General features: G+C 40.5%; 1 protein-coding gene across 1 annotated transcript in view; it reads left to right on the top strand.

Moving 5' to 3' along the window:
- Positions 1-5,503: 5,503 nt before the first annotated feature.
- Positions 5,504-27,537, top strand: part of LOC106142160 (neutral alpha-glucosidase AB) — a 28,696-nt gene continuing 6,662 nt past the window's right edge. Inside the window, exons 1-17 of the mRNA XM_060952036.1 lie at positions 5,504-5,667; positions 5,791-6,025; positions 6,654-6,781; positions 8,406-8,619; positions 13,143-13,254; positions 13,766-13,910; positions 14,846-14,983; positions 17,941-18,049; positions 18,941-19,080; positions 20,307-20,494; positions 21,760-21,902; positions 23,008-23,105; positions 23,658-23,780; positions 24,342-24,507; positions 24,985-25,121; positions 26,437-26,549; positions 27,018-27,175. Of these exons, the coding sequence (XP_060808019.1) occupies positions 5,792-6,025; positions 6,654-6,781; positions 8,406-8,619; positions 13,143-13,254; positions 13,766-13,910; positions 14,846-14,983; positions 17,941-18,049; positions 18,941-19,080; positions 20,307-20,494; positions 21,760-21,902; positions 23,008-23,105; positions 23,658-23,780; positions 24,342-24,507; positions 24,985-25,121; positions 26,437-26,549; positions 27,018-27,175 (2,346 nt within the window). The 5' untranslated portion in view covers positions 5,504-5,667; position 5,791. The remainder of the gene's footprint in view (positions 5,668-5,790; positions 6,026-6,653; positions 6,782-8,405; positions 8,620-13,142; positions 13,255-13,765; positions 13,911-14,845; positions 14,984-17,940; positions 18,050-18,940; positions 19,081-20,306; positions 20,495-21,759; positions 21,903-23,007; positions 23,106-23,657; positions 23,781-24,341; positions 24,508-24,984; positions 25,122-26,436; positions 26,550-27,017; positions 27,176-27,537) is intronic.

Here is a 27,537-nt window from a genome sequence, read left to right as displayed (position 1 = left end):
GCGTTCGACGATACCGTTTGATTGCGGATGGTATGCTGTAGTGCGATTTTTCGTGATTCCCATAAGCTTCATAAGGTTGTTGAAAAGTTGACTTTCGAACTGACGTCCTTGGTCGCTGGTGAGTGTTGTAGGGCATCCGAATCTCGTAATCCAGTGGTTGTAAATTACTTCGGTAACTTTGTCAGCTGTTATTTCTTCGGTAGGTATTGCTTCGGGCCATTTCGTTTCGCGGTCAATCATGGTTACTAGGTAGCGATGACCTTGAGGCGTCGTAGGTAGCGGTCCGACGATGTCCACGTGTACGTGTCGAAATCGTTCAGTTGGCGGGAATTTCGAAACTTCGCTGTAGGTATGGCGTTGAACTTTGTTTTTTTGACAATCGATGCAGCTTTTCGTCCATCTTGAGATGTCGCTATTCATTGACGGCCAAAAATATTTTTGAGATGCCATCTTCCGTGTTGTGCGTGTACCGGGGTGGTTGATGTTGTGTACACTCTTGAATACTTCTTCACGATATTTTTCTGGGATGTATGGTCGTATGTTCGATGTTGATGTTTCGCAGTAGAGTTCGACGTCGGTGTTGGGAATGATGATTTTCTTGAGACAGATGTTGTCTTGTTTTTGTAAGTCGAGTACAGATGTGTCTTCGTGTTGGGCTTTTGCAATTTCTTCGTAATTGATTGTAGACGGGAATGACACTGCTTCTATGCGACTTAGGGCATCGGCTACGATGTTGTTTTTTCCGCTCACATGGCGTATGTCGGTTGTGAACTCGCTGATGAATAGGAGTTGTCGGGTACGGCGTGGCGTTTCTGTAGTCGACGTTATTTTGTGCATAGCGAACGTAAGAGGTTTGTGATCGGTGAAGATGATCAGTGGACGTCCCTCGAACATTTTTCGGAAGTGTTTGACGGCCATGTAGATTGCTTGTAGTTCTCTGTCGTATGTTGAATATTTTGTTTGTGCGCTGGAAAACTTCTTAGAAAAATAGCCAAGTGGTTGCCATTTTTCGTCGATGTATTGTTGTAGCACGGCGCCAGCTGATTTATCCGAAGCGTCGCAAAATAGGGCGTAAGTAGCATCGTGGGACGGGTGGGCGAGTAAAGCAGCGTTGCATATGCTGTTTTTACATGCTTCGAATGCGTCCGATGACTCTTGTGTCCATTGTATGACGGTTTTGTCGCGTTTCTTGACGTTGTGGAGATGTGCATTGAGTGGTGCTTGGATAGATGCGGCGTTAGGTATGTGATCGCGGTAGAAATTCAACATACCGAGAAAACGACGTAGTTCTTCGATAGTGTTGGGCTTGGGGTATTTTGAGATGATGTCTACCTTTTCAGCTGGTGGTTTGATACCATCTTTGGATACGATGTAGCCCAAGAACTTTACTTCAGGTTGGCCAAAGTGACATTTTGCTGGGTTGATGGTGATGCCATGTTCTTCAAGTCGTTCGAGTACTTGTCGTAGGTGTTCACGGTGCTGGGTTTCGTTTTCTGATGCTATGAGTACGTCGTCGATGAATGGAAAGACGAAAGGTTGTCCTCTGAGTACTTGGTGGATGAATCGTTGGAAAGTTTGGCCTGCGTTCTTGAGACCTGGACACATTCGTGGGAATTCGAATAGTCCCATCGGTGTGATGATGGCTGTCTTTTCGATGTCTTCCTCACGAACCATCAGTTGTTGATAAGCTCGATTTAAATCCAAAACTGAGAATATGGTCTTCCCGGCAAGCTGGTAGGTGAAGTCTTTAACCCTTGGAACTGGATAGCGGTCGGGTTTAGTGATCGCGTTGAGACGGCGATAATCACCACAGACTCTGATGTCCCCGTTTTTCTTGGGTACGACGTGAAGTGGTGATGACCATGGGCTCTTGCTGGGTCGACAGAGTCCTTGTTCAATCATATTTTGGAACTCTTGTTTGACTTTCTCGTAGCGATGAGGTGGTATGGGACGAGCTCGGCAGTGGACAGGTTGACCTTCGGTTTCGATGAAATGTTGAACGTTGATCTTGCTATTGTTGATATTCATGGCGGTGAGACGAGTAATTCCGGGATAATCGGCGAGTATCGCGTGATACGAATTATTCGAGTCTATACTGCGTATTGTAGGTACAGATGTTGCTCGAACAGGGGCGTTGACCTTTAGACTCGTAACGTTGTCGATTAGTCTTTTGTTTTTGAGATCGACGATGAGTTGATGATGTTTGAGAAAATCGGCTCCCAGGATCGGCTTCGATACGTCTGCGACGATGAATTTCCACTTGTATGGACGACGTAGGTTGAGATCGAGTTCGAGTGTTTTTTCGCCGTATGTTGATATGACGGTGTTGTTGGCGGCATATAGCTTGTAGGGTAGCGGCTTAGTTAGGCTGGTTTTTAGCCTAGGTATAGCCGAAATGTTCGCACCGGTGTCCACCAGGAAAGATAATCCAGTTTTTTTGTCTGTGACGAATAGGCGGTATGTACATGGGAGAACGCTGGGTTCCGCCTCGGCCAGCGTTCGGTCTAGTTTTCCGGCTTCTCGATGTAGGAACAGGGCGATGTACATTTTCTCGCTTGTGCTCCAAATCGTCGATGGTAAAAACAATGTGGCGATGGCGAATTATCTCGTGAGTTGGGACGAGAATAGTTGCGGTTCCGGGACTGGGATTGATTTCTTCGATAATTGTTGTTGTTGTATGGCGGTCTTGATTTTAGTTCGGCAATTTCGACGGAAAGTTTTCTTAATTCATTGATGAGAAATTGTGTATCTGACGATTGCGATGATGACTGGGCTTGTGATGATAATTGCGACGACGTGGTTATGTTGATGGCGGAAATTTCCCGATGTTGCTCCATCATTTTGTCGGCAAGTAGGGCAAGCTCTTCCAGTGCGGTTTTTGTGCTAAATGATTCGCTTACGGCGAGGACAGAGCGAATATGTGCCGGTAGATGGTTGGTCCACATGAGTCGTAGTGTGGAGTCGGGAATTCTGTCTCGAGCGAGATCGCGCATCCGTCGTAGCAGGTGGGTCGGCTTTTGGTCGCCTAGTTCCATTTCGGACAGAAGCTTTTGGAATTGCCGGCTGTCCGATTCTTCGTAGGCGGTGATGAGACGCTCCTTGATCGCCTGGTATGGGTTTGTCTCTGGTGGATTGTAGAGGAGGTCGCTGATTTGCTCTATGTCTTGCTTTTCTAGACGAGCGATGACCATCTGCGCCATCTTCTGTTCACCCTTCCTTTGGTCGTGGGTGGCAGCCTCGAAACTGTAGAACCATAGACGTGGTCGGTCGCGCCAGAATGGTGGTATCCGCAGAGCAAGGGATATGTTGGCGATTTCGGGCTGGTTGTGGACGTGGGCTGGATCGGGCTGTGTGGTCTGCGATGCGGCGGCGGCGGCGGCATTTGCGGCAGATTTTTCGGCGTCCATGATGATTCCTTTCTTTTTTGTTGCAGTCGGGCAGAGATTCCGCGTTGAAATTTTTTCTTTAGGAATTTTTCCGCTGGGCCGACGAGCAGGGATTCTTCTTCTTGTTGTTGTTCAGTCGGAGGTCACCAATTTGGAGAGAGAGATTCTCCAGGGTTTGTAGGTAGTGAAGTAATACTCCGTTTCAGAAGGTGAGAATGGAATGGTTTATTTACAAAATTGAGACATATTTATATAAAACTATTTACAAAGGAAAAGGCATGGACGAATCATAAATACGGAATTATTACCAATGAAGAAGAGAGATTATTTTTAACAAATCAGAAATATCGAATTATAGCCAATGGTGTGATCGTATTTACAAGTAGAAATCTATCGAAAAGTTTTTGTTGATAATAAAATGGATTTGCATAGATTTCTTAGAATTTTGTATTGCTGTCTCCTGAGTCTGGATAGCTCCGTCTCGTTTCCGCTACACGTGTCGAGCTTGAGTTTCTGTGACGCCCGGTGCGGCCGCAGGCGCGCCGAGGGCGCTACGTGCGGTGTGCACGCGATGTTTGTTAGGTCAAACTTGCTTGCGTATAAAACCGTCTTGCTGCTTGCTCCCCGCCTCAGTGTGAATTTGAACTTGCGGCGTGAGGTCGCGCTCGTGATGCTCTCGCGAAGTGCAGTGTGTGCGTCGAACTCTTGAGTTTGTTGTTTCGGACGGAGATCCGATAGACGATTATGCAGTGTGAAGAATTGGCGTGTGAAGATGCTGATGCTGCCTGGAAGAACTGCTGATGCACGATGTGTGGCATGTCCATGTGCACGCGCTCACAAACAGTTCTTTTCAGAACTAGCTTCTTCTGGTTTCTGGGCAACGAAGTCGGCATGATATTAAAGTGCTTGATTTGTTTTATTCATCTCTTATATATATATATGTATTATATCTATTATATCCTGGTAAGGTATTGTAATTGTAAATGGTAAATATTGTGAAGGTAACTGTTGTTCTTGTTATTCGGTAAGGTAAGCTTGTTGGTAAGTATGTTGGTACTTGATGGTAAGTATGCTGGTAGCCACAGTATGAACCTCGTGCCTTCGAAATTGGGACGTCCCCTTATCTGGGATGCCACTTGTGTGGACGCCTTGGCACAGTCCACCTCCAAACAACCGCGTCCAAGGCCGGCTCAGCTGCGGAAGACCTCAAACGGTGTAAATATGCGGTTATTAGAAATAACAACATATTTGAGCCATTTGGGGTTGAGACTCTGGGGCCATGGAGACCTTCTGCCCAATTATATGACGTCATCGCCCGAAAAATTGTCGAAATTACTTGTGACGAGAGGGCTGGTCCTTATCTCGCTCAAAAGATAAGCATTGCCATTCAACGTGGCAATGCTGCCAGCCTTCTAGGCACTTTACCGATCTGCCGGGACATTTTTGTAAATAAATGTTAGGTTTATATTTAGGCCTATTTGTGGATTTATCTTTTAGTTTTCTTCCTTTAGTGAACAATAGAGTACATAAATTTGTGGATATAAAAAAAATGTTGTCACAATTAATGGAATTCCCACAAATTTTCTAAATAGAACTAGAACCAGGACCTTCCTTGATTTGATTACCATTTGAAGTACTTTTACTTCCGTTTGTCGTAGCCTTCTACTTATAGTCGGACTGCAACAATGCACGTTCAATTGAACGTGTATTATTGCAGTATACATTCTAAACACAAAATACATTCTAAATGAGCAAAGTATGTAAATGAATACTTTGCTCATTTAGAATGTATTTTTAATGCCCTAAAACTAGTTTTTTTTTGTTTAAGGTGACCCTAACACAATTATTTCTGTTATGCCCGTTTTTATTTTTTTCAATATTTATTAAGAAAGACTAATTAAGTACTTGTGGACACATTTCAAGATTCTTAAGGCACATTTTTACATTATTGAAATCACGCATTTTTCAAAAAATTTCTCACCCTTCATGGAGAAAATCTTTTCTTTTGTAGTGCTCGAGCCCGAAACGTCGCTTCCGATACATGAGAAACGATGGGTAATTCACTCTTCGTTATTGGCAACACCTCTATGTAACCGTTACTGTCAGCTGTCAATGTCAGACAACCAATTTTCAGACAACCAGTTTTCTCCACGTAACGTAAGCGATCAGTTTATAAAAAGAAAACACAATTTATTTAATTTAGAAATGATTTACTAGCTGTCTATTTCGGTCGTAGTAGAGCATTATAATATTATAACATTTAAAGTTTAAATTTGTTCAGGTATGTCTTCACGAATCATTTTTCCCACATAATCGTAATGACACCGGTTCGGTTTCGTACGTCAAACCACGCCAAACACCTTTATTATTTTATGTATCTCTAAAATTCCGGCGTCTATTTTAGGATGAAGACCTTGCGCTGTCTTCTATTGGCATTTCTCGCTATCCACGGCAGTTTTGCCGTTGATAGGAACAACTTTAAGACTTGCGCCCAGTCAGGATTTTGCAAGCGTTTGAGGGAACAAAAACCTGAGAAATCCCAGTATGCGTTGGATCTAACGTCTGTGATGGTTCAAGGCAACACTCTATTCGCCAATGTGGAGACAATTGACAGGGAATCTGAAAAGCGAACTGTTTTGGTAAGCAATTAATCAAAGTATTCTATAAATTTGTATATGATTCATTTTCGACTTGTTGTCCATACATACGTAAAATCACACCTCTTTGTTAAAGGTAAGAGACTATATCTTTTGTTCCACTTGCCACAATCCCTGCATACTCCTTTTCTTTCATCAACATTCATAACTCTCTTTATGCAAGATGGTCTGATTTTATTAAGAATATAAAATAAAGAAGTCTTGTATTTTTGTTTACAATTACACTCTATCTCTTTCCCATGGATGTTGTAAAAGGTGGCTAAGGGATTGGCTTACCACCACACACATGGCCACATGGCACCCACACCCAGAGTATAAAATAGAATAGATTTAGTTCCAAAATTGAATACGAGGTAACACCTCAAGTCAAGTCAACATAACTTAAATCCAATTATATCTACTTCCACTTCCAAAGCACATGTGTAGTAGAAGCGGCGGAACAAACTACACTGCAACATTTACTGCTTTCTGCAAAATTTACAATTATAGTTGTCTTAAATCTAAATTGTGGTAGAATGCACATTGCATACATAAAACGAAAACTTAGTATATAAGTATAAAATTAATGATTTATATTGATAATATTTGATTGATAATATTATGTTTTCAGCACAAGTATGTCCTCAAACTGTCAGCAATCCAAGATGGCACTTTCCGAGTGGAGATGGACGAGGCGGAACCTCTGTATCCACGTTATGTGCCCCAGCTGGCTTTGAAGGACACCCCTGTCCCTGATAAGTGAGTGGATAAACAATGAAACTAAACTTTTAAAGTGTACATACATATGGTCACGTCTATATCCCTTGTGGGGGTAGACAGAGCCAATGTGGGGGTAGACAGAGCCAACAGTCTTGATAAGCCTGAATGGCCATATTCAGCTATTTGGCTTAATGATAGAATTGAGATTCAAATAGTGACAGATTGCTAGCCCATCGCCTAATAGAAGAATCCCAAGTTTGTAAGCCCATCCCTTAGTCGCCTTTTACGACATCCATGGGAAAGAGATGGAGTGGTCCTATTCTTTTTTGTATTGGTGCCGGGAACCACACGGCACTTTTAAAGTGTAATCATCAATAATTACATAATTTACCAATATTGTTTACTAGTCTGTGAATAACAGTGTGGGCTATATGTATTGTTACTACTTTAGCATATAATAACTTTTAATATGTCTTTATAATATAGCTGTTTGTTATTCCTAATGAATAAATAAATAAATTTATCTGGCTCGGTAAACTTTACTGTTTGTCTCTCTTAATTATTGTTAATTTTGATTCTTGACACAGGCTTTCCTAGTGAGGAAGTCTTTGATGTTAATCAATGTTTTTTGCGAAATCCTGTAATACTACTTATGCTGAAAATTACCATTTAAGTATGCAATTTTATATATGTGGATGTATTGCAGTGGCATAAATATTTTTATCTTTATCTTTTTATCTTAAATGTCTTTATATTTTATTGAATTGAATTAGATTTTCACAAGAAACACAGGTGTGACGTCATATTAAGCTGCCTTTTGTTAATAGGCGTCACATACACATATGTACATGGTCACAACTATATATCTTGTGGGGTAGAAAGAGCTAACAGTCTTGAAAAGACTGAATGGCCACTTTCAGCTATTTGGCTAATGATAGAATTGAGATTCAAATAGTGAATCCCATGAGATCTATATAATCATGTTTATTGTTCATTCCGTCAATAACATTTAAAGTATAAAGTTGTGATTAGAGTTTATTAGCAAATTGCTGATTTGTTTTTAAGTATTTTCAATGTCCAGAATCCTGTGTTTTAATTCCGGTCAGGGCATGATGAGAAACGGACTTTCTCTGATTGGCCTGAGTCTTGGATGTTAATCGTTGTATCGTTGGGTTTGTATCTCATAGTGTAACACAAGACTTCGAGGCTAACTCAATATGTGTAATTTGTCCCGTGTATACAGGGTGACTTTTAATTCAACTGCATAAATTTAACTGTTAAGTGTACTCATCTAAAGGATATTTAAAAACGTTAAAAGAAAAATATCGGTTCATATTTCAGAATATGAATACGTCATATCACCCCGGCCGGCGGAAAAGCGATGCGTAAGATTCAGAGTGACGTAGTTTTTGAGGGTTTTTTAAATGTGAAAATGATGTCGTTAAACGACATCATTTTCACATTGAATAAAAATAGGCTCAAACGGCTCAGAAGCATGGGTATAGTCTATGTTTAAAAGGATGCAGTTGTTTTAAATTTCACCCTGTATTTATTTATTAACATAAGTAAACTTGCCCATTCCAGTCTTTTCAAGGCAGTTGGCTCTGTGAACCCCGTATGTGATATAGACATGATTATATATGTATATATGTATTTTTCACAGATTAAACCTTGTCTCCAAAGACGACAACAGAGTAATCGCAACCAACTCACAAGGGCACAAAGTGGTGATCACCGCTGACCCACTAAAGGTTGAGTTTTATGACAAGAGCGGTGATGTAGCCTTGGTGATGAACGAGAACTCTCAGTTGATCATCGAACCGTTAAGAAAGAAGAGGGAAGCGGTCGATGATGAGAGCGGGAATGTTGTTGAAGTGGTGAGAAATTTTACTATATTTCAAAATATTTTTTTTAATTCATAATACAACATTTTTGTTCATTATTTTAGGACACTTCATATCGCTTAATAATTGTCAAATCTTTTGGTTCCACAACTTTGGTTGACGTCAAATAAATTACTTAAAACTAAGTTCACTGCCGCTTCCAAGGCGTCAGTGCAGAAGAAGCGGTAACAAACTGCACTGCAGCATTTTCTTCAACAACGTCAACTTCACAACTATTTATTAACACATCCAATAGCTTTTACCGGCAACTTCACCCGCTCGAATTTAGCGCCACTTACAATTACACAACTATTACAGATATTATAAAGCTGAAGAGTTTGTTTGTTTGTTTGTTTGAACGCGCTAATCTCAGGAACTACTGAATCGAATTGTAAAATTATTTTTGTGTTGAATAGACCATTTATTGAGGAAGGCTTTAGGCTTTATAACATCACGCTGCAACTATTAGGAGCGAAGAAATAATGGAAAATGTGAAACAAAAAACGGAGAAAATTATTCACCTTTGAGGGCTTCAATGATGCCCAAAATAACTATTCCATGCGGACTAAGTCGCGGGCACAGCTAGTTATATAATATATATATAAATATATATATATATATATATATACATATACATGAAATGATCCTAATTCAGTTGATGAAGCGTGAAGAGAAGAAAAACTTACTTCCGCATTTGTATAAGTATAGCTCAACGTGCCATTTCAGTCTTTTCGTGTCTGTTGACTCTGTCTACCCCGTTAGTGAAAAGGACGTGATTATATGTGTATGTGTATATATTCACGCTTATATTATAGTAAGTACTGTGTGGTTCTAGGCATTATTTTAATATCAATTTCGTCATTAAGCCGTACAGCTAAAGGTGGTCTTTTTGACACTGTTGGCTCTGTCTACCCCGTAAAGGATTTAATCAGATTATGGGTATGTATGTACGTTTCTTGAATAGCAATTTTAAGAACGCAATAAACAATATAATAGATAAAAGATTATATAGATTTAAACCATCTATACCTATGTGATCAAAACAAGATAATGTCTCAATAGAGGGGGTTCTAACATATCAGATATGTCACGTAGAGATAGTTGTTAAGATCATTGACATACTATGACACGCGTTTATCTGTAACTTAAGATATAGCTGCAAGGTCAGCGGATTATGATGACCGATTTTTATTATGTAACATAAGGTAGGTATGGCATTTAACGCCCAATGTGTAAAAACGCCCGAATGCTAAAAATCGGAGATAATGCCGCACGAGTTACGTTATACTTCATGCACACATAGAATAAACCAATAGGAACGCGCGGACGCGACGCGGCGCCGCTCAGGCCATCGGTCGCTCAGTTGTGAACCGAACTTGAAGGACGCCGGCAGTGCACGCTGTTCTTATAAAAAATACTCCGACAAATCCGTAAGTTTTAATTCATTTTCTGTAATTTACATGTCTAATTTTGTGATAAGCGTTCTATTTAGATATCTTTATTCATATTTCATTGACAATTTGATTGATTTGTTTGTAATTATGTGTGAAAATATGAGAACTAGGTACAAGGTGCTATTCGGGTAATAACGCCCCGTGACGTGAGGTTTGGGCGTCAATAGCCTGTATGGGCGCTATTATCCTAAGTGGTACCATAAGGAGTGTGTTGGCCTCACAAAACGTAACAACTTCATTTGTTCAAATTGCGAATAAATAGAAAAAGTATTAAAATTTCAAAGGATTGTAAGACTGATTACTGATACTCTGAATAGTCCGTAGGATATATAAGTTGATTACTGATCTCATTTATGTTTAAGCTATAATATTAATTTACTTCATTTCAGGGCGTTAATTGACGTACTGTTTTGGGGCGTCATTAGCCACCTACGGCGAATAGCGCCCAATAGGCATTTTAATAATAATCTGATTTTTTATTAAAATCCTTTAAAAATTGATTTTCTATTGTTATAGAACATGTTAAAAGTGAAATATTTTTGTTATAGATGATTAAGTAGAAATTACGAGATGTTTGAAAGTGTTATAAAATTATAATATTTTAGTATTTCTAGTTCATATAATGATAATTATGATGCTATCTAAAAAAAGATAATATAATATACTTTTAAGTTTTGTACGGCTCTAAGTCGAAATATATGTGTTTATTAAGATATTACGTAAATAAATATATGGGCGTTACTAAAAACTGTATGTTCAGTAACGCCAATGACAGGCTATTCAGAAAGTCTTTGTTTTCATAATCTTGTAGCGGGAGCGATGATTCGGCTCGACCGCCACCAAAGGGAAGATCTTCCGCCAGGCTAGGTGCTATGCCTGGGGAACCGCGGCTCCGACGATGTTGTGTCGGAGGTTGTATATATAGCTCCAATCCTTGAAATCTCTGAAATCGCGATTTGGGTTCTTCGCTGCTATTGGCTGAGCGCGTCGATTTCTTCGAGATGATTGACAGTTGTTGTGTGATTTGATGTTGTTGACGAGTGGCGTAGAGATGGCGCCACAGTACTCCCCCCCAAGACCGGAGGTCTGAAGTCTTGATCTTGCTGTGCAATCTGTGCTTCAGTTGTAGCTTGCAAGTGCCAGTTGTCTTCCAGTGAGTCGGAAGTTGCTCGAAGTCCTTGTGAGTCAGGAGTGAGCCGTTGCGTTGCTCGTAGTCTGCGGTGAGTCGAGACAGTAGAGAGCGAAGTCGACTTGTTGGCGCCGGGAGAAATCGTGCAGAGCTGCCACGCTGGAGAGAAGAGCGGCCGTCGAAGAGATCCAGGCGTGGGCTGCGGTAGATGCGTCGGTCGCTGAAGTCGATGAGAGTGAGTGCGGGTGGAGACAGGACCAGGAAGCTCGTTGCGTTGGCTGCGATGGACCTGCTGCGATACCCAGTTGCTGGCTTGCTGTGAGACTGCTTGCAGAGTGAGGAGTGATACTGAGGATTGGAGAGTTGATGATGATGGAGAAGGTTGCTTCCAATCACGTCGGGGTCACCAATGTAGCGGGAGCGATGATTCGGCTCGACCGCCACCAAAGGGAAGATCTTCCGCCAGGCTAGGTGCTATGCCTGGGGAACCGCGGCTCCGACGATGTTGTGTCGGAGGTTGTATATATAGCTCCAATCCTTGAAATCTCTGAAATCGCGATTTGGGTTCTTCGCTGCTATTGGCTGAGCGCGTCGATTTCTTCGAGATGATTGACAGTTGTTGTGTGATTTGATGTTGTTGACGAGTGGCGTAGAGATGGCGCCACAATCTTATATGACTGATAACATATATGTGTTAGTTTTTTGTATTCTTTTTTTGACAATAAAACTATTTTTCTAAACAGTTTTTTAATCCAATCATTTTATTCAATAATATATTGAATTGAAATTAAGCGGGCGTTAAATGCCTATGATACCTTATTAAAAGTAAACAAATGTTTAAGTTTTAAAGTGCCGTGTAGTTCCCGGCCACTAGGATAGGACTCTGCACTCCATATCTTTCACATGAATGACGTAAAACGCGACTAAGGGAAAATGAATTTGAATTCTTTTTTTGGCGATACGCTAGCAACCTGTCACTATTGTATTATTTTTTTTTAACATACAAATACGTCACTTCTTTATCCCTTACAGGGTAGACAGAGCCAACAGTCTCGAAAAGACTGAAAGGCCCCGTTCGGCTGTATGGCTTAATAATAGAATTAAGATTCAAATAGTGACAGGTTGGTAGCACATCGCCTACATGAGAAATCCCAAGTTTATAATCCTATCCCTTAATCATCTTTTACGTTATCCATGGGAGAGAGATGGAGTGGTTCTATTCTTTTTTATATTGGTGCCGGGAATCACAAAATCTAAAAGATTAATGATAGAATTGAGATTGAAATAGTGACAGGTTGCTAGCCCATCGTCTGCAAGGGCAATGCCAAGTTTATAAGCCTATCCCTTTGTCGTACTTTTACGACATCCATAAGAAAGATAAATATGTTTATCTAAAGTTCATTGTTAGTATAATATCTAAACTTAATTATGTACGTGAGGTCGCCTCCGTTTTGTAGTAGTTCAAGTTGGTATCAAACATAAGTTCTAATTAATGTCAGTATTCAATAACAGTAATGACTCATTAACACGTGTACATATGCTATTTTCTAACTTCTTCAGTGTTTAAACATACATAAATACATATAATCACGTCAAAACGAATCCCAAGTTTGTAAGCCTAGCCCTTAGTCGCCTTTTACGACATCCATGGGAAAGATATGGAGTGGTCCTATTCAAATTCAAAATTTTTATTCACTATTATAGGATACTACATATCGCTTAATAATTGTCAAAACGTTTGGTTTCACAACATTGGTTGACGTCAAATAAATTACTTGAAACTAAGTTTACTGCCGCTTCCAAGGCGTCAGTGCAGAAGAAGCGGTAACAAACTGCACTGCAGCATTTTCTTCAACAACGTCAAATTCTTTTTTGTATTGGTGCCGGGAACCACACGGCGGAATATAGACTTGATTGTTTATATTTGTCTTCAGGATGAAGAAGGCACTTGGGGGGAGAACTTCAAGTCTCATCATGACAGCAAGCCACGAGGAAACGAGGCCATATCGATGGATTTCTCGTTTCCTGATGCAGAACAGGCTTATGGTGAGTTTATTATATTCTTACTGTACATACCGTCTTTGTCAAAGAGAAATAAAAGTTATCCATTGCTTATATTATAAACTAGCTGTGCCCGCGACTAAGTTCGCGTGGAATATTTTGGGCAACATTGAAGCCCTCAAGGATGAATAATTTAAATTTTAAGCTGAAGAGTTTGTTTGTTGGTTTGAATGCGCTAATCTCAGGAACTACTGGTTCGGTAGGAAGGCTTTAAGCTATTTATCATCACGCTGCAACTATAAGGAGCAAAGAAATCATGGAAAATATGAAAAAAAATGGGAAAAATTATTCATCCTTGAAGTATCCTTCAATGATGCCCAAAATAAATATTCCACGCGGACGAAGTCTAGTATAAATACATATATATAAATATATATATGTATATATACTAGCTGTGGCCGCGACTTTGTTCGCGTGGAATAGTTATCCTGAGCATCATTGAAGGATGCCTCAAGGATGAATAATTTATATATATATATATATATATCTTTGCCAGGTATACCGGAGCACACGGACAAGGTGAACTTGGCCACCACTACATCGGGGGAGCCCTACCGCCTCTTTAATTTGGACGTGTTCGAGTTTGAGCTGGACAGCCGTATGGCTTTGTACGCTGGCATTCCCGTTTTGTACGCTCATGGGTGAGTCAAATTATATAAATATATACGGGACAAATTACACTGATTGAGTTAGCCTCGAAGTAAGTTCGACACTTGTGTTACGTGATACTAACTCAACGATACTATATTTTATAATAAATACTTATATACATAAACATCCAAGACCCAGGCCAATCAGAAAAAGTTCTTTTCTCATCATGCCCTGGCTGGGATTCGAACCCGGGACCTCCGGTGTCACAGACAAGCGTACAACCGCTGCGCCACAGAGGCCGTCTTGAATGGAAGTTTGTATGGTATGGGGCGAGTGCCGTGTGGTTCCCGGCACCAATGAAATAAAAATAAAGATAAATATGATGAAATAAAAATAAAAAAAAAAGAATAGGACCACTCCATCTGTGTATCTCGTTGTCATGGATGTCGTAAATGGCGACTAAGGGATGGGCTTATAAACTTGGGATTCTTCTTTCAGGCGATGGTCTAGCAACCTGTCGTTATTTGAATCTCAATTTTATCATCGAGCCAAAAAGCTGAAAGTGGCCTAACAGTTTTTTCAAGATTATTTGCTCTGTCTACCCCGCAAGGGATATAGACGTGACTATATGTATGTATGTTATGGGACATTTCGAACTGGCGGTGGAGCAGCTGTAGTAGGCTTGTCTGTGACGCCGGAGGTCCCGGGTTCGAATCCCGGTCAGGGCATGATGAGAATATAACTTTTTCTGATTGGCCTGGGGGTCTTGGGTGTTTATCTATATACATACATACCTAAAATCACGCCTCTTTCCCGGAGGGGTAGGCAGAGACTACCTCTTTCCACTTGCCACGATCTCTGCATATTTCCTTCGCTTCATCCACATTCATAACTATATAAGTACTTTTAATAAAATATAGTACCTATCATTGAATAAGTATCGAATTGAATAATTTGTCTAAAATAATTCCTTCTTTTTTTTTAGAACGAAACGCACGGTCGGCGTTTTTTGGCACAACGCCGCCGAAACCTGGGTGGATGTTGTCAACTACGCAGACAGCAACGTTGTCTCGTCCCTCGTCAACTTGGTGACCGGCGGTCAGAAACAGAGAGTGGACGCGCGGTGAGGCATCTCTTATTGTCATCTATAGTACCTACATACATAGTCATGCGGGGTAGACAGAGTCAACTACGCAGACAGCGACGTTGTCTCGTCCCTCGTCAACTTGGTGACCGGCGGTCGGAAACAGAGAGTGGACGCGCGGTGAGGCATCTCTTATTGTCATCTATAGTACCTACATACATAGTCATGCGGGGTAGACAGAGTCAACTACGCAGACAGCGACGTTGTCTCGTCCCTCGTCAACTTGGTGACCGGCGGTCAGCAACAGAGAGTGGACGCACGGTGAGACATCTCTTATTGTCATCTATAGTACCTACATACATAGTCATGCGGGATAGACAGAGTCAACTACGCAGACAGCGACGTTGTCTCGTCCCTCGTCAACTTGGTCACCGGCGGTCAGAAACAGAGAGTGGACGCGCGGTGAGGCATCTCTTATTGTCATCTATAGTACATACATACATATTCCATGCGGGGTAGACAGAGTCAACTACGCAGACAGCAACGTTGTCTCGTCCCTCGTCAACTTGGTCACCGGCGGTCAGAAACAGAGAGTGGACGCGCGGTGAGGCATCTCTTATTGTCATCTATAGTACCTACATACATAGTCATGCGGGGTAGACAGAGTCAACTACGCAGACAGCAACGTTGTCTCGTCCCTCGTCAACTTGGTGACCGGCGGTCAGAAACAGAGAGTGGACGCGCGGTGAGGCATCTCTTATTGTCATCTATAGTACCTACATACATAGTCATGCGGGGTAGACAGAGTCAACTACGCAGACAGCAACGTTGTCTCGTCCCTCGTCAACTTGGTGACCGGCGGTCAGAAACAGAGAGTGGACGCGCGGTGAGGCATCTCTTATTGTCATCTATAGTACCTACATACATAGTCATGCGGGGTAGACAGAGTCAACTACGCAGACAGCAACGTTGTCTCGTCCCTCGTCAACTTGGTGACCGGCGGTCAGAAACAGAGAGTGGACGCGCGGTGAGGCATCTCTTATTGTCATCTATAGTACCTACATACATAGTCATGCGGGGTAGACAGAGTCAACTACGCAGACAGCAACGTTGTCTCGTCCCTCGTCAACTTGGTGACCGGCGGTCAGAAACAGAGAGTGGACGCGCGGTGAGGCATCTCTTATTGTCATCTATAGTACCTACATACATAGTCATGCGGGGTAGACAGAGTCAACTACGCAGACAGCAACGTTGTCTCGTCCCTCGTCAACTTGGTGACCGGCGGTCAGAAACAGAGAGTGGACGCGCGGTGAGGCATCTCTTATTGTCATCTATAGTACCTACATACATAGTCATGCGGGGTAGACAGAGTCAACTACGCAGACAGCAACGTTGTCTCGTCCCTCGTCAACTTGGTGACCGGCGGTCAGAAACAGAGAGTGGACGCGCGGTAAGGCAACTCTTATTATCAAAATTCAAAAATTCAAAATTTTTATTCATTATTATAGGATACTTTTATATCGCTTAATAATTGTCGTATGGTTTAACAACATTGGTTGACGTCAAATAAATTACTTAAAAACTAAGTTTACTGCCGCTTCCAAGGCGTCAGTGCAGAAGAAGCGGTAACAAACTGCACTGCAGCATTTTCTTCAACAACGTCAACTTCACAATATTAAATTATACTTAGAATAGAATAGAATAGATCTAGATAGAATAGAATAGAGATCATCTATAGTACATACATACATACGGTCACGTCTATATCCCATGCGGGGTGGACGTTGTCAACTACGCAGACAGCAACGTTGTCTCGTCTGTCGTCTACTTGGTCACCGGCGGTCAGAAACAGAGAGTGGACGCGCGGTGAGGCATCTCTTATTGTCATCTATAGTACCTACATACATAGTCATGCGGGGTAGACAGAGTCAACTACGCAGACAGCAACGTTGTCTCGTCTGTCGTCTACTTGGTGACCGGCGGTCAGAAACAGAGAGTGGACGCGCGGTGAGACATCTCTTATTGTCATCTATAGTACCTACATACATAGTCATGCGGGGTAGACAGAGTCAACTACGCAGACAGCAACGTTGTCTCGTCTGTCGTCTACTTGGTGACCGGCGGTCAGAAACAGAGAGTGGACGCGCGGTGAGGCATCTCTTATTGTCATCTATAGTACCTACATACGGTCACGTCCATATCCCTTGCGGGGTAGACAGAGCCAACAGTCTCGAAAAGACTGAATGGCCACGTTCAGCTTTTGTTAGGCTTAATGATAGAATTGAGATTCAAATAGTGACGGGTTGGCTAGCCCATCGCCTAGAAGTAGTATCCCAAGTTTGTTAGCCTATCCCTTAGTCGCCTTTTACGACATCCATGGGAAAGAGATGGAGTGGTCCTATTCTTTTTTTCATTGGTGCCGGGAACCACACGGCAAATCTATAGTACTAATGGTAAAGGGTCAAGTCAAAAGTACACGAAACCGCCGAGCTTGCATGAAGAGAGTTATGAATGTGGATGAAGCGAAGGAAGTATGCAGAGATTGTGGCAAGTGGAATGAGGTAGTCTCTGCTTTCCCCTCCGGGAAAGAGGCGTGATTTTATGTATAGTACTAATATTATAAAGCTGAAGTGTTTGTTTGTTTGTTTGAACGCACTAATCTCAGAAACTGCTGGTTCGAGTTGAAAAATTCTTTTTGTGTTGAATAGATTTATTTATCTAGGAAGGTTAAAGGCTATATAACATCACGCTGCAACTTTTAGGAGCGATGAAATAATGGAAAATGTTACAAAAATCGGGGAAAATTATTCAGCCTTGAGGGCTTCAATGATGCCCAAAATAACTATTCCACGCGGACGAAGTCGCGGGCACAGCTACTACATACATATAGTCACGTCTATATCTTTTGCGGGGTAGACAGAGAGAAAGATGCCAGGAGAAAGAAGATTTAATAAGATTTTTGATAAACCCATTAATAAAATGTATACACGTTTCAGTTTCATGAGCGAATCCGGTGTATTGGACGTGTTCGTGTTGCTGGGAGACAAACCTAAAGACGTGTTCAGGCAGTACACCGCTCTCACTGGAGTCGCGCCCTTACCGCCTGTGAGTAACAAAACAACCCTTATTTCAACATACATACATACATACATACATACATACATACATACATATGTACATACATACATACATATAAGCACGTCTATATCCGTTGCGGGGTAGACAGAGCCAACAGTATTGAAATGACTGATAGGCCACGTTCACCTGTTTGGCTTTATGATGGAATTGAGATTCAAATAGTGACAGGTTGCTAGCCCATCGCCTAAAAGAAGAATTCCAAGTTCATGAGCCTATTCCTTAGTCGCCATTCACGACTTCCATGGGAACGAGATGGAGGGGTCCTATTCTTTTTTTAATTGGTGCCGGGAACCACACGGCATATTTATTTATTTTATATATATTTTTATATTGATTATTTCAACGTTATTGTTAATTATTTTCTTCCTTAACCAAATAATAAAAATGAAGGTGTAAAGGACCAAGTAACGACCCTTGGGCGACTCCAGTTCCACAGAATGTTGGTTTATATGAAAAAAGATACATATATTTCAGATACATAGTATATTCAGATAAGACTGTTGGCTCTGTCTACCCCGTAAGGGATATAGACGTGATTTTATGTATGTGTGTATGTATATTATGTATTACAGATACATGTTTGTCGTAAAAAGCGACATGGGATTCTTATTTTAGGCGATGGGCTAGCAACCTGTCATAATTTGAATCTCAATTCTATCATAAAGCCTATTATCTGAACGTGGCCTTTGAAGGCTGCTGACTCTGTCTACCCCGCAAGCCTGATAGACGTGATCATATGAATGTCCCATTTTATTCAGGGTTGCTACATTCAGACAATCCGAACGATTTATGTTGTAGTCACCAGAATCATTGCCTTTTTTCATTCGGTATTCCTAATTCGGCCATTTTGTTTCACAGAAATTCTCCTTGGCCTACCACCAGTCCCGATGGAACTACGTGGACGAAGCCGATGTGGCGTCTGTGAACGAAGGTTTCGACACCCACGACATACCCGCCGATTCCATCTGGCTTGACATCGAGTATACTAACACTAAAAAGTGAGTGTTAAAAATATATTGATTGATATAAAAAAGTAAAAGTGCCGTGTGGTTGCCGGCACCAATAGGAAAAAGAATAGGACCACTCCATCTATTTCCGGTGGATGTCGTAAAAGGCGACTAAAGGATAGGCTTATAAACTTGGGATTCTTTGTTTAGGCGACAGGCTAGCAACCTGTCACTATTTGAATCTCAATTCTATCATTAAGCCAAGCAGCCGAACGTGGCCTATTAGTCATTTTTCAGACTGTCGGCTCTGTCCACCCCGCAAGGGATATAGACGTGTTATATATATGTATAAAAAAGTATTATAATGTTTAATGGACCCAGTATTGACCCTTGTGGAACTCCAGATATATGGAATAGTATCGATTATTATGAAAACATTAGTATTATAATTGTTAAAGGACTAAGTGTGAGTCCTTGGGGAACTGCAGCTCGGAATAATATTGATTGATGAAGTTACTATAATTATGTATAATGGACCTAGTAATGACCCCTGGGAAATTCCAGATATGTGGAATAGTATCGATTATTATGAAAACATTAGTATTATAATTGTTAAAGGACTAAGTGTGAGTCCTTGGGGAACTGCAGCTCGGAATAATATTGATTGATGAAGTTACTATAATTATGTATAATGGACCTAGTAATGACCCCTGGGAAATTCCAGATATGTGGAATAGTATCGATTATTATGAAAACATTAGTATTATAATTGTTAAAGGACTAAGTGTGAGTCCTTGGGGAACTGCAGCTCGGAATAATATTGATTGATGAAGTTACTATAATTATGTATAATGGACCTAGTAATGACCCCTGGGAAATTCCAGATATATGGAATAGTATCGATTATTATGAAAACATTAGTATTATAATTGTTAAAGGACTAAGTGTGAGTCCTTGGGGAACTGCAGCTCGGAATAATATTGATTGATGAAGTTACTATAATTATGTATAATGGACCTAGTAATGACCCCTGGGAAATTCCAGATATGTGGAATAGTATCGATTATTATGAAAACATTAGTATTATAATTGTTAAAGGACTAAGTGAGAGTCCTTGGGGAACTGCATCTCGGAATATTATTGATTGATGTAGTTACAGTGTACTATAATTATGTCCCATGTAATGAATAAAAATTTTGAATTTGACTCAAATCCTGCAACTCCGCTGAAGAAGATCGATATATTTACGAAAATCTCAAAAATCCTCATTGTTACAGGTACTTCACATGGGATTTAGAGAAATTCCCACATCCAAGCGAAATGGTCTCCAACCTCACCGCCAAAGGTCGTAAGCTGATCGTGATCATAGACCCTCATATAAAACGCGAGGCCGGCTACTTTCTACACGAAGAGGCCACGGAGAGAGGGTACTATGTCAAGAATAAAGATGGAAAAGATTATGACGGTAATGTGTTGGTCTTGGATTCATATAAATAATTAAGACTTGAATTAGGTAACTTGAGTTGTAAGTAAGAAATACAAGTATGCCGCGAGTAATGGCTAGCCCTCAATCCGGTTAGGACGCCATCTTCATTCGCATAGTGATGTTACACAACAATAGTGACGTGACATAAACATATTCATAACAGGTAAGTTTATATTTAATGAGCCGTGTGGATCCCGGCACTAATTTAAAAAAAAAAAGAGAAAGGGACCACTCCCGTCTCGTTCCCATGGATGTCGTAAAAGGTGACTAAAGGATAGGGTTATAAATTTGGGATTTTTCTAGAGAGAGAGATGGAGTGGTCCTAAGTAATTTCTAGTTTCAACCCTTTTCACTAAGGGGTATGAAAAATAGATGTTGGCCGATTCTCAGACCTACTCAATACGCTCACAAAATTTCATGAGAATCGGTGAAGCCGTTAAAAGAAGACCTAGACGAACGTATCTTGATCAAATTAAGGACGTCCTGGTAAAGGGTCAGGTCGAGAGTACCCGAAACCGCCGAGCTTGCATGAAGAGAGTTATGAATGTGGATGAAGCGATTTTATGTATGTATGTATGTATATAACAAAGCGATTCTAGCGCCTCTGTCGGTAATTACGGTAACTATTTTACGATATGATCAAACAAGCTTGGCCATTTCATGAAATAGTTGCGCGTTTCGTTGATCAAATCGTCAAACTGTTTCTTATCAATGATCTGGTCAAGCCACATCATGATGTGGTCAATAGATAGTTGGCCATTTCATGAAATGTGAACAGATCATGAAATGGCCGAGTATTTCATGAAATGATCAATTCTATGATATGGCCACGACATATGTATATATATAGGGGACGCCGAATCTCCCTCTTCTCCTCTCTCCAGCTTCAGGACGGGAATTCAACAAGAAACCGACTCGGAGGTCGAGAAAATAAAACTATATATATATAACTAGCTGTTGCCCGCGACTTCGTCCGCGTAACCCACACTAAAAATGACAAAGTTTCATACAAACTTGCAACCCCTATTTCACCCCCTTAGGAATAGAATTTCCAAAAATCTTCTCTAAGTGGATCCCTCCTAGTTAAAATCTACCTTCCTGTCAAATTTCATCTTTATTGGCTCATTAGATTTCGAGATATTGTGATTCCTAAGTGAGTGTTTTTCGCTTTTATATATATATAGATATATAAATTTATAAACGTATAGATAATTACATTATATGTATAATGTATTAATCCACAGGTTGGTGCTGGCCCGGTTCAAGTTCCTATTTGGACTTTTTGAACCCGCTCGTGAGTCAGTACCTCTCGGAACAGTACCGCTACGACAAATTCGTCGGCACCAGCAAAGACGTGCACATTTGGAACGACATGAACGAGCCAAGCGTGAGTCTCGTTCTATAAAATAAATAAATATATACTAATAATAGTATATATAGTATAAATAAATAGGCTTATAAACTTGGGATTCTTCTTTTAGGCGATGGGCTAGCAACCTGTCACTATTTGAATCTCAATTCTATCTTAAAGCCAAACAGCTGAACGTGGCCTGTTAGTCTTTACAAGACTGTTAGCTCTGTCTACCCCGCAAGGGATATTGACGTGACCGTATGTATGTATGTATGTAATAAATATATACGGGACAAATTACACTGATTGAGTTAGCCCCGAAGTAAGTAAGTGACTTGTGTTACGAGATACTAACTCAACGATACTATATTATATAATTAAGCCTTTTACGACATCCATGGGAAAGAGATGGAGTGATCCTATTCTTTTATATTGGTGCTGGGAACCACACGACACCAATATTTATAAATAAATAATATAAATATATACGGGACAAATTAATTACACAGATTGAGTTAACCTTGGAGTAAGTTCGAGACTTGTGTTACGAGATACTAACTCAACGACATTATATCTATTTTGTAATAAATAATTATATAGTTAAACATCCAAGACCCCGGCCAATCGGAGAAGGTTCGTTTATTATTATGCCATGTCCCGGAATGGAACCCGGAACCACCAATGTCTCAGACAAGCGCCCTATGTACACTATATATATTTTTTTTTGGACAAATTACACAGATTGAGTTAGCCTCGAAGTAAGTTCGAGACTTGTGTTACGAGATACTAACTCAACGATACTATATTTTATTTTATAATAAATACTTAGATAGATAAACATTCAAGACCCAGACCAATCAGAGAAAGTTCGTTTCTCATCATGCCCTGGCCGGGATTCGAACCCGGGACCTCCGGTGTCACAGACAAGCGTATTACCGCTGCGCCACAGAGGCCGTCAAAATTAAGTTTATACGTTACAATCATGCAAAAATACAAATTTTTATTTTTTTGTATAAGTAATATGGATTCTATCATTTCGCTTAACAGCTTAGGTTGATTAAACATGTTGTTGGCTCTGTCTACCCCGCAAGGGGATATAGACGTGACTATACGTGTATATGCATATATGGATAATTCACAGGTATTCAACGGCCCGGAGATAACAATGCCAAAAGATAACCGCCATTACAAAGAATCCGAGAGCGGCTCGGAAGGGCCTGCCGCTTATTGGGAGCACAGGTAATAGAAATATAATTAATAACAATGCAATTGGTGAAAGTTTTAAGTAAATCAGTTCAGTATATACATATAGTAATAATATTGTAAAGTTGACGTTGTTGAAGAAAATGCTGCAGTGCAGTTTGTTACCGCTTCTTCTGCACTGACGCCCTGGAAGCGGCAGTGAACTTAGTTTTTAAGTAATTTATTTGACGTCAACCAATGTTGTTAAACCATACGTTTTGACAATTATTAAGCGATATATAGTATTCTATAATAATGAATAAAAATTTTGAATTTGAATTTAAGTATTTTCGGAGATAAGCTTGATCATTCATACAGACAGACAGACAGACAAAAAATTAAAAAAAAAAAAGTTTTTGCTTTCTATTATTCATTCTAAGTGTCCCTCTGTCTATTTCAGTCCAAAATACTAAATGTACAGGCAAAATATTTTTACTGTTTTATAGATATATGTATAGATAACATTAAAATTGTAGATTGTATAATATTATTATTATGTATTTATTGTTATTTTAACATACTAACTTAATGTAATTCACTTGTTCACAGACACATCCATAATGAATATGGTCTATATTACATCAGAGCTACTCATCAAGGCATGTTGGACAGAGACAACGGGAAATATAGACCGTTTGTGCTGACCAGAGCGGGTTTCGCTGGCTCTCAGAGGTAAATATATCTAGTTACATACATATTTGCCGTGTGGTTCCTGGCACCAATAGAAAAAAGAATAGGACGACTCCATCTCTTTCCCATGGATGTCGTAAAAGGCGACTAAGGGGTAGGCTTATAAATTTGGGATTCTTCTTTTACGCGATGGGCTAGCAACCTGTCGCTATTTGAATCTCAATTCTATCTTAAAGCCAAACAGCTGAACGTGGCCTATCAGTCTTTACAAGACTGTTGGCTCTGTCTACGCCGCAAGGGATATAGACGTGATTATACGTCAACAGTCTCGAAAAGACTGATATGCCACGTTCAACTGTTCGGCTTAATGATGAAATTGAGACTCAAATAGTGATAGTTTGCTAGCCTATCGCCTAAAAGAAGAATCCCAAGTTTATTAGCCTATCCCTTAGTCGCCCTTCACGACATCCATGGGAAATATATGGAGTGGTCCTATTTTTTTTTCTATTGGTGCCGGGAACCACATGGCACCGTGATTTCATGTATGTATGAACATGTAAAAATCAAATCAAAAATAATAAAATTAGAACTGTTCTCCCACAGATACGCGGCAATATGGACCGGCGACAACATGGCCGAATGGGGATTCCTTTCCGCTTCCGTGTCGATGTGCTTGTCTATGGCGATCGCTGGGATGAGTTTCTGCGGCTCGGACGTCGGCGGATTCTTCAAGTACCCCGAGAGCGAGCTGATGACCAGGTGGTACCAGGTCTGTGTCGTAAAGGTCAAAGGTCAATTCGAGGTCAAAGGTCAATCTGAAGTCAAAGGTCACACCAAGGTCCAGGGTCACCCTAAATAACGTGTTACCAGCTTAATAGGTTATCACGTTCAAATGCCACCTCGAGGTCAAATATCTTTCTAATTAAAAATATACTTCAAAGTCAAAAGATTATTGTATGTTATTGCAAGTCACATACAATATAGCACTAGCTACGATCCCTTCATACATCCTTTCGTTTGACCACATTCATTACTCTACATTCTAATAAAATGTCAAAAATATAGTTGAATAGGTGGAACAGTCGAGATGACGCAACACATCCGTCGAAGAAGATTTTTTTTCTTGTGGAGTAGGCAACAGTCTTGAAAAGACTGAAAGACATGGAGATATGGAGTGGTCCTATTTCTTTTTGTGTACCTATTGGTGCCGGGAACCACAAACTATTCATAATTATTTTTTTCACAGGCCGGTGCATATCAATCATTCTTCCGCGCTCACTCTCACATTGAAACGAAACGCCGCGAGCCGTGGCTGTATGACGCTGATACTTTAGCTCTGATCCGAGACGCCAATAGACGAAGATACGCACTGCTGGACTTCTGGTAAGTAATCGCAAAAAAAAGTCGCAAAATGTCTTGGCGGCAAAAAAGTCGCACTGTTTTATTTGCATAATGTCTTGCTGCATAGAATTTACCACGTTTAGTCGCAAAGTGCCTTAGTCGGAACATAGTCACGGCAAAATATCTGAGTCGCAAAATGTCTTGATTGAAATAAGTCCCAGTTTCTTACTCTCACATTGAAACGAAACGCCGCGAGCCGTGGCTGTATGACGCTGACACTTTAGCTCTGATCCGAGACGCCAATAGAAGGAGATACGCACTGCTGGACTTCTGGTGAGTAATCGCAAAAAAGTCGCAGAATGTCTTAGTCGCAATGTGACTAGGCAGCAAAAAAATCGCACAGACTTTACCACGAAATTTAGTCGCAAAGTGCCTTAGTCGGAACATAGTCACGGCAAAATATCTTTAGTCGCAAAATGACTTACTTGAAATAAGTCGCAATGTCTCACTCTCACATTGAAACGAAACGCCGCGAGCCTTGGCTGTATGACGCTGACACTTTAGCTCTGATCCGAGACGCATATAGAAGAAGATACGCACTGCTGGACTTCTGGTGAGTTATCGCAAAAAAAGTCGCAGAATGTCTTAGTCACAATATGAATGACTCCGTTATAAAAAAGTCGCAAAGTGTCTTTGTAGCAAAAAAGTCGCAAAGTGTCTTTGTAGCAAAAAAGTAGCACCGTGTTACCCGCATAATGTCTTAGCTCCATAGACTTCTCAAAGAAATGTAATCGCAGAGTGTCTTAGCAAAAAAGTTACGTTGATTTTGTTGCTTAATGTCTTAGTTACAATATGTTATTCTTATGTAAAAGTCGCAAAGTGTCTTTGCAACAAAGAAGGCCAGGGCATGATCAGAAACGAACTTTTTCTGATTGGCCTGGGTCTTGAATGTTAATTAATATAAGTCTTTACTATTAAATATCGTATCGTTGAGTTAGTATCTCGTGAAACAAGTTTCGAACTAACCAATCTGTATAATTTGTTTCGGAAATATAGTAAATAAATAAATAAATATATACGGGACAAATTACACAGATTGAGTTAGCCTCGAAGTAAGTTCGAGACTTGTGTTACGAGATACCAACTCAAAGGTGCTATATTTTATAATAAATACTTATATAGATAAACATCCAAGACCCAGGCCAATCAGAGAAAGTTCGTTTCTCATCATGCCCTGACCGGGATTCGAACCCGGGACCTCCGGTGTCACAGACAAGCGTACTACCGCTGCGCTACAGAGGCTGTCATCGTCGTATATTTTTTTATTAAGATATCTAACTGTATGTCTTAATTACAGGTACACACTATTTTTCGAGCATTCCCGCGACGGCCTTCCCGTAATGCGGCCATTGTTCCAGGAATATCCAGATGAAACTGCAGTTTTCACCATTGACAACGAGTATTTGCTTGGTGAGTCTATGGTCTTTTCGGATGAGATTGATTGGAGGTAATGACAGGTTTACAAGATTGAAAAAAAGTAAGAAAATTGTTGAAAACAAAAATGTGTTGTGTCACCTTGGCTGTTCAGTCTGTGAGTGGAGTTGGAAGTGAAAGTGTAACTGATTTATTTACGCCAATAATACAACGGTAGTAGTACACCTCTTAAAGTGTTTGGCAAGTAATTCTTATATGTATAATAAAATAAAATCTTGACAGTCTTCATTTTAAATAAAAGGACAAATCACAAGTATAATATGAGTAACAAAGAAGAAACAAAGAAGTTACTTACAGAAACAAACAAGTTGAAGAACATTCACATTTATCACAAAATAACAAAAAAAAATCTTATAATCGTATTCCATCCGTCCACATAAATAGTCTCTGCCTACCCCGCCGGGAAAAAGATGTGTAAATACCAACTTAAAATTCCTTCCACAGGTGACAAACTACTAGTCCGGCCGGTGCTAGAGCAAGGAGTGAGCTCGGTGAAAGTGTACCTGCCCGGGTCTCGAACCCGCACTCTCTGGTACGACGTGGACACGTACCAAGCTCACCAAGCCAACGGGTATATCAATCAGGAGACACCTATGTCTAAGGTGAGGCATATGGATCTTTATTTATTTATTCACTATTTATTACCTTATTACCTTATTTATTATTATTATCACTAACGATTTTTACATTGTATTTGAATTGAAGTACGTCCTGGTAAAGGGTCAGGTCAAAAGTACCCGAAACCGCCGAGCTTGCATGAAGAGAGTTATGAATGTGGATGAAGCGAAGGAAATATGCAGAGATCGTGGCAAGTGGAAAGGGGTAGTCTCTGCCCACCCCTCCGGGAAAGAGGCGTGATTTTATGTATGTATGTATTATAATCAGAGATCGGAATAGGTAGATTGATTTTATGTACTTGCATCATGAATTACAATAGAAAGCATAACATGGATAAGTTCCATTT

This window comes from Amyelois transitella, chromosome 27, assembly GCF_032362555.1.
Source record: "Amyelois transitella isolate CPQ chromosome 27, ilAmyTran1.1, whole genome shotgun sequence".
In the NCBI taxonomy this organism is placed as follows: domain Eukaryota; kingdom Metazoa; phylum Arthropoda; class Insecta; order Lepidoptera; family Pyralidae; genus Amyelois; species Amyelois transitella.
Note: the sequence above shows the minus strand (reverse complement) of the source record. Positions and strands in the feature narration are given on the sequence as shown.